This window comes from Hemitrygon akajei, unplaced genomic scaffold (assembly GCF_048418815.1).
Source record: "Hemitrygon akajei unplaced genomic scaffold, sHemAka1.3 Scf000045, whole genome shotgun sequence".
Lineage (NCBI taxonomy): Eukaryota > Metazoa > Chordata > Chondrichthyes > Myliobatiformes > Dasyatidae > Hemitrygon > Hemitrygon akajei.
Window position 1 is genome coordinate 210,519 of NW_027331931.1, and position 8,136 is coordinate 218,654.

Below are 8,136 nucleotides of genomic sequence, written 5' to 3' on the forward strand. Positions count from 1 at the left end.
TTAGATAAAATTTTTGCTATTATTTTATAATCTGTATTCAACAAAGAAATAGGCCTATATGATGTTGGCTTTAAAGGATCTCTATCGTTTTTTGGCAAAACAGTTATAATCGCTTTTAAAAAAGATTGTGGGAGTTTATGCATTCTTTCCACTTGATATATTTCTTCCATAAAAGGAGGAATTAATCAATCTTTAAGTTTTTTTAATAAAATTCAAGAGAAAAACCATCTTCTCCTGGGGATCTATTACTCTGAAGTGATCCTAAAGCTTCTTCAACGTCTTTTAATGTAAAGGGCATATCTAATCCTTTCTGTTCTTCCAAATTTAATTTTGGAAGGGTTATTTGTGATAAAAATGTATCTATCTCAGCAATCTTATTTTGTGATTCTGATTGATATAGTTCAGTATAAAAATGTTTAAAAGTTTCATTAATTTCTAAAGGTTTATAAGTAACCTTAATTACACTTGCTCTAATTGCATTTATTGTTTTAGAAGCCTGTTCTGTTTTCAACTGCCAAGCAAGAATCTTATGTGATCTTTCACCTAATTCGTAATATTTCTGTTTAGTTCTCATAATTACTTTTTCTGTACGATATTTCTGAAGTGTATTATATTGTAGTTTTTTATTAACAAGTTGTCTTCGTTTTTCTTCTGTCATATATCTTTGAGATTCTTTTTCTAACTTTATGATACCTTTTTCTAATTGATCTATTTCTGCCAAATATTCCTTCTTAATTTTAGATGTATAACTTATAATCTGACCACTTAAATATGCTTTCATCGCTTCCCATAATCCAATTTTATCCTCAACTGAATGTAAATTTGTGTTAAAAAATTTAATTTGTTTTTTCATAAAATCACAAAAATCTTGACATTTTATTAAAATTGAATTAAATCTCCATCTATAGATCGATTTCTTATCCATCATTATGATTGTCATTATCAAGGGGGAATGATCTAACAGTATTCTTCCTTTATATTCCACACTTTTCACTCTATCTTGAATATTTTTTGATAATAAAAAAATCAATCCTTGAGTAAGTTTTATGTCTATTTGAATAAAATGAATAATCTCTTTCTCTTGGATTAATTTTTCTCCATATATCAATCAGGTTTAAATCTTTCATTAATGATAAAGTTAGTTTTATTACTTTTGATTTTGTAGCAACTTTAGTTGACCTATCCAAAACTGGATCTAAACAAAAATTAAAATGTCCACCTATTAATATTTTATCATGTGCATCAGCCAAGTTCAAAAAACTTCTCTTTTTAGCACCTTGAGTAGCTGCCTTCAAGATCATTTCTTTATCTTGGTACCTCAAGCATTTTATCAACATTGATCTTGGATTTTGATCTTGCTGAGGTCTTGGTCATAAAGCTCTGTGTGCTCTTTCAATTTCAATTACTTGGCTTGTTTCTTTCATTTCAAAAATTTTCGGAATCCATTCTTGAAATAATTTTATTGGATTTTCTCCCTCTGTACCTTCCTTAAGACCAACAATTTTGATATTATTTCGTCTACTTGAGTCTTCAAGCGCATCTATTTTTTCCAACATCCGTTTTCTTTTTATTGTCCAGGCAAGATTATTGTCTTCCATCTTATCTATTCTTTCAGTATTTTCTTCCACTTTTACTTCCATTTCTTTAACTTTATTATCCATCTTCTTTTGTTTTTCCACCATATTATCGAGTGTATTCTGCATCCTTCTTATAGCTTTTAATTCATTCATAATATATATCAGGATAACTTTTATGACTCCTTTACTCTCCATTTTCTTTTCCTCTTCTTCTTCCTCTGAATTTCCCAAAGAGTCTGACTCCACTTCCGATATACTTTCAGTTTCACTTCTAGCCGTAGTTGGGATTTGTAGTTCTGTTACTTTTGCTGATATCTGTTCATGCATACTTGATTCTTCGTGCATGCATTGTTCTTGCCGTTTCTTTTAGAGACCGCCGACATTGCTGCAACTTCCTGTCCCGCATCATTAGAAGTGCCATGCACTTCGCCGGGAGGAGATCCAACTTGAGTCCAAGGCTTCGCCGATACGGTTAGGCCTTTTTCCGCGCCGATTTGCGCAGTCTTCGAGTGTAGTAGCTTTCTTCTGTTTCGGTTTAGGAGCCATATCAAAAGATAATCCTGAGCTATTTATAAATAGTTTCTAGTAGATATTTGTTAACTCTTCTTCACTTAAACCTTATTTTCTTACTTTTTACGAGGGAGCTGGATTCCCAACGTCTTGACCCTACGTCATCACGCGACGTCACCAGATCTTATTGAATTTTTGAAGCGGTTAGGAGGAAAGTTGACGAGGGTAAAGCAGTGGATGTTGTCTATATGGAGTTCACTAAGGCCTTTGACAAGGTTCTACACGGATGGTTAGTTAGGAAGGTTCAATCGTTCGGTATTAATATTGAAGTAGTAAAATGGATTCAACAGTGGCTGGATGGGAGATGCCAGAAAGTAGTGGTGGATAACTGTTTGTCAGTTTGGGGGCCGGTGACTAGTGGTGTGCCGCAGGGATCTGTACTGGGTCCAGTGTTGTTTGTCATATACATTAATGATCTGGATGATGGGGTAGTAAATTGGATTAGTAAGTATGCTGATGATACTATGATAGGTGGCGTTGTGGATAATGAAGTAGGTTTTCAAAGCTTACAGAGAGATTTAGGCCAGTTAGAAGAGTAGACTGAAAGATGGCAGATGGAATTTAATACTGATAAGTGTGAGGTGCTTATCATTTTGGTAGGACTATTCAAAATAGGACAATCATGTTAAATGGTAGGGCATTGAGGAATGCAGTAGAACAGGGTGATCTAGGAATAATGGTGCATAGTTCCCTGAAGGTGGAATCTCGTGGATCGGGTGGTGAAGAAAGCTTCTGGTATGCTGGCTTTTATAAATAAGAGCACTGGGTATACGACTTGGGGTGTAATGTTAAAATTGTACAAGGCATTGCTGAGGCCAAATTTGGAGTATTTTGTACTGTTCTGGTCACCGAATTATAGGAAACAGGTCAACAAAATAGAGTACAGAGTAGATTTACTAGCATGTTACCTGGGTTTCAGCACCTAAGTTACAGAGAAAGTTTGAACAAGTTAGATCTTTATTCTTTGAAGCGTAGAAGGTTGAATGAGGACTTGATAGAGGTATTTAAAATTATGAGGGCGATAGACAGAGTTGACGTGGATAGGCTTTTTTTCCATTGAGAGTAGTGGAGATTCAAACATCTCAAGATGAGTTGAGAGTTAGGGGGTAAAAGTTTAGGGATAACACGAGGGGGAACTTCTTTACTCGGGGAGCGGTAGCTGTGTAGAACAAGGTTGCAGTAGAAGTGGTAGAGGCAGGTTCAATATTGTCATTTAAAAAAAATTAGATAGGAACATGGACAGGAAAGGAATGGGGGGTTATGGGCTGAGAGCAGGTTGGTGGGACTACGTGAGTGTAAGCATTCGACACGGAATCGAAGGGCTGAGATAGACTGTTTCCGTGCTGTAATTGTTATATGTGAGGTGATGGATATTCAGATGAAGTAGAACTTGTACAGTAAATGGCAAGACACTGACAAGTGCATAGTTCACTGAAAGGCAGGATGGTGAGAAAAAAAAAGCGTTTAGCATGCTTGCCTTCATCAGGTATGGTGTAGAGTTTAGGAGCGGGGGATTATTTGCAGTTATGTAATTTGTTGTTGAGACCACTTTTGGAATATTACCTACAATTTTGCTTACCCTGTTATAGGAAGGACGCTGTCAAGCTGGAGAGGGTGCAGACGAAATTTACGAGGATGCTCTTTGGACTAGAGGGCCTGGGTTACAGAGAGGTTGGCCATGCTGGACCTTTATGCCTTGGAGAATGGGAGGTGACCTCAGAAGTTTAAAATCATAAGGGGTATTGATAAGGTGGGTTGTCATTATTGGAGAGTTGGAGAGCACAAAATGAAAGGTCACAGATAGAGGAGAGGAGGGGAAAAATTGAAAAGAGTCCTTGGGGATAACCTCTGTATACGGAGGACAGTGAGTACCCGGAAGAAGCTACCAGATGAAGTGGTTGAAGTGGGTTCAACTGCAACATTTAACAGGCATTTGGACAGGTACATGGAAGGGAGAGGCTTGGAGAGTTATGGGCCAAACTAGACAACTGGGACTATCAGGGAGGATGCTGTGGTTGGTATGGACCAGTTGAGCCGAAGGGCCTGTTTAGATCGCATTACTCTAGGATTACATAATTCTAAAGTGACACAAGTTGCATCCCAGTGCAAATAGTTTTACTTGTACACATCGTTCTGCTATCAGTCACTGGTGTCTTTTCAGGGCTCCTGGCATCCAAGGTTTTACTCAAACACATTGTGGATCATGCTAACTATCTGCCCTCTTCTGCTATCAGTTATCTGTGCTTTCTGTGGGCTCCTGGAGTCCAAGGTTCACTGCTCTTCATGAAGCGTAAATTCCTGCCGTAGGTGATGCTGATGCCGTTTTCCTTCAATAGATGTTGGCCTGCGATGGCTTCGCTGTCTTGTCACAATTGCATACTGCTGAATGTCTGCGTGGAATCAGCCTTGCCTTTGGGACTAGTTATGCCTTAGTTGCAGCCTTTCATAAAGTGGCTTGACCAATGGATGGCAGGGTGGGTGGGCCACTGCTAATTTAACTTTGAATACAATTCTCTGGTTAAAATAGAAGCAAAAAGCCAAGGTCCTTGAGTATACTTCTCTTTGTTTCTCCTATTATAGGCATACATAGACCAGGTTGAAATACCATGAAAATCAGATGCCTTCAGTAGCTATGCCAGCACGTTACCTTCCCTGCACTGCCATATATTCAGTTACTAATCAATGGTCAATAATGCATCATCTTCCATAGTATTAGTAACCTGTGAACTCAACCTGAATGGTGAACGAGCTGGGATTTTACTCTTTAGAGCAAAGGTGGGGTGGGGGGGGGTGGGGAGTGGTGATTTGATAGAGGTGTATATGTTGATAAGAGGTATCGATAGAATGGAGAGCCAACAACATTTTCCCAGGGCAGAAATGACTAATATGAGGGGGCATAATGTTAAGGTGATTAGAGAAAAGTGTAGGGGTTTGTCAGAAGTAGTATTTTTTAACAAAAAGAAAATGGTGGCTGTATGGAATGCACAGCTTGGGTAGTGATAAGGGTAGATGCATCAGTGAGATTTAAGAGGCTTTTAGATAGACACATGGATGAAAGAAAAATGGAGAGCTATTTGAGAGAGTAGGTATCAATTGATCTTGGAGCAGATTAAAAGTTCTGTGCAACATCATGGACCAAAATGTCTGCATTGTGCTATATTGCTCTAGGTCTGGCCCAGCTCAGATTAAGCCCCGAGAGGAGTGATGAGAGCTGTGAAGCGAGGTGGAATAAAGCCTTTGGAATCATATATCTTTAAGGCCCAGAAAAAAACTATGCGATTTTCAGTTTAATGACAGAGATGGTATCCTATAGGTAGATTTGTTTTTCTGCTGGGATGGAATGCTTCAGGTCAATTACACTTTCAACAGTGTGTAGGCCCTGCCTATTCCTTACCTCACCACCATTTTGAGGTCAATATTTCTCAAGCATCATGTAAATGTAAAGTTTTCTTTGAATTAATCCATATTTTTTCTTTATTTCAGGTGAAAGATGAGTAGACGTCGGCGATTCTATGAGAAAGTACTGCTGGGTGTTTTGATTACTCTGGGATTGTTCTTCATGTTCTGGGATAATGACCAACGTCGAGAGACTGATGATATTGCAGAAACCTTTCATCGCAAAGATCTGCCCAAGGTTGTTACTGCTGATGCAACTAAATCAGTGCTCAAGCCAAAGTGCCACGCGAACACGACATTGTTGCACCTGTCCTCATTTCATCAAGAGAAAGAGCACATAAAAAACTTCTTGATGTATAAACACTGTCGAGAATTTGACATGATTCAAAATGTCCCAGACAAATGTGGTGGTCGAGAAGGATCTCAGAATGTCTTCCTGCTCCTGGTGATCAAATCTCACCCTTTCCACCAGGATCGGCGGGAAATGGTAAGGAAGACCTGGGGCAAAGAACGCGAATTCAATGGGGTCCTAATTAAGAGAGTCTTTATCTCTGGTGTCTCTCCTGATCAAAACGAAAGGAGGAAATTGAATCAGCTTTTAGCCATGGAAAACAGAGAACACAGAGATGTCCTACAATGGGATTTCTTGGATACCTTTTTCAACCTCACCCTCAAACAATACAAGTTGCTGCAGTGGGTCAGTGAATTTTGCCCCAGAGCTAAATTCATCTTCAATGGAGATGATGATGTCTTTGCCAACACCGATAACATGGTTCATTACTTGCTAGGCATGAATGTTCACCAACACCTGTTTGTGGGCCATCTCGTTTATGGGTTTGGGCCCAAACGCCAGAAGTCGAGCAAGTATTATGTGCCAGAAATAGTGATCACCATCAAGTTGTACCCACCATACGTTAGTGGAGCGGGCATACTTATGTCTGTGTATACAGCTCACATCATTTACCACATAGCCCAAGACCTTGAACTATACCCCATTGATGATGTATTTTGGGGGATGTGTCTGGCCAAGACTGGACTAGCCCCACGCTCCCATAGTGGATTCAGGACAGCTGGAGTCAGGGTTCTTTCAACCCAAGATGACTCTTTCAATCCTTGCTATTACCGTGAGTTGCTGCTAGTGCACCGTTTTCGGCCTTTCGAACTGCTATTGATGTGGGATGCGGTGCATGATGCCAATCTGAAATGTGCTCATGCTGCCCAGAAGTCTGCATCCACGAAAAGGACCGCATGAGTCATGAGAGAATGTAGCAACTGTTGGAATGTAATGCAGTTTGTAAACATGTGTTAATCAGTTGTTTATGCAATGTAAGAAGCTCAATTCCTAAATTATATTGGAGTATACATTAATTCATAGAGTTGGTGCCTTTCTACATTCTACAAATGTTTGTAAAGCTGTCAGGTGTCATCACTCAGCCTAATTCTTACTGCACCCATAATGACATTACAATATTGACAGGAGCACCACAATTTAAGTCAATTGTAAAGTTATTCCAAGTGAGCAGTCCTTGTTGCATTGCGTGCAGATAGGTACAGCATCTTCACTTGGGGCATTTGTATAATAAGCCACCAATAAAATTTTTAGTTACAGTTATATCTGTGTATTTTTTTCTTGCCGTTTCTCACATGACCCTTGCAAAATGTGAAAGAGACAAATGCATTTCTTGGACTGGAACTGTGAGAACAACAAAGAATCTAGATCTAAAATTGTCTCAGGGTTGGAGGAATAGAGAAACTGATGGTCATCACTTCTGTACTCAAATGTCAGCCTGCATTGTGTCTCTGTAACTACATATCAAATAGAAGTACACACGCAGGAGATGGCTTTAACTGGAGTATTCACATTGCAGAGAGGGAAAGAGATCAATGAACATGTGGGGACAACAGATCAATATGCATACAGTGTCAGCAGTCCATATGTAGTGCGAAGGGGAGTGGCATTAGATTTGGCAGGTGTCTTGTCTAAGACAATGTACTCGGTTGCCAGTGTCATGTTCCTGTCATTGACATGGCCATCACTGAGAGGTAAGTCCGGTAGCTTTGACTAGTGGCCAACCTGGACATCGGGAATCTGGAGAGGGACTTCAATAAGGCTCATTGTCCGAGGGGCAGCTCACGGCACTGCAATAGAGCAATCGGTGACCAATCAACTAGTGGCCAATCGGCATTTGGGATTGATTAGTAAGAGCAAATTAAAGGAAGGTGGGGCAAACCCAGTGGCCGTCGTCTGAGTAGAAACATAGAAAACCTACAGCATAATATGGGCCCCTCGGCCCACAGAGCTGTGCCGAACATGTCCCTACCTTAGACCTACCTCGGCTTTACCCATAGCACTCTTTTTCTAAGCTCCATGTAACCATCCAGGAGTCTCTTAAAAGACCGTATCGTTTCAGCCACCACCACCGCCGCCGGCAGCCCATTCCACGCACTCACCTCTCTCTGTGTAAAAAAAAACTTACTCCAGACATCTCCTCTGTACCTACTTCCAAGCACCTTAAACTATGCCCTCTCATGCTAGCTATTTCAGCCCTGGGGAAAGCCTCTGATTGTCCACATGATCAATGCCTCTCATTAT

The 8,136-nt window shown here is 39.9% G+C and overlaps 1 protein-coding gene across 1 annotated transcript; it reads left to right on the forward strand.

The window, feature by feature from the left end:
• Positions 1-5,637: 5,637 nt before the first annotated feature.
• On the forward strand, positions 5,638-6,795 carry LOC140720568 (N-acetyllactosaminide beta-1,3-N-acetylglucosaminyltransferase 3-like). Its single transcript, XM_073035405.1, has 2 exons — positions 5,638-6,030; positions 6,238-6,795. The coding sequence occupies exons 1-2, from the start codon at positions 5,638-5,640 to the stop codon at positions 6,793-6,795; spliced, it is 951 nt and encodes a 316-aa protein (XP_072891506.1).
• The last annotated feature ends 1,341 nt before the right edge of the window (positions 6,796-8,136 follow it).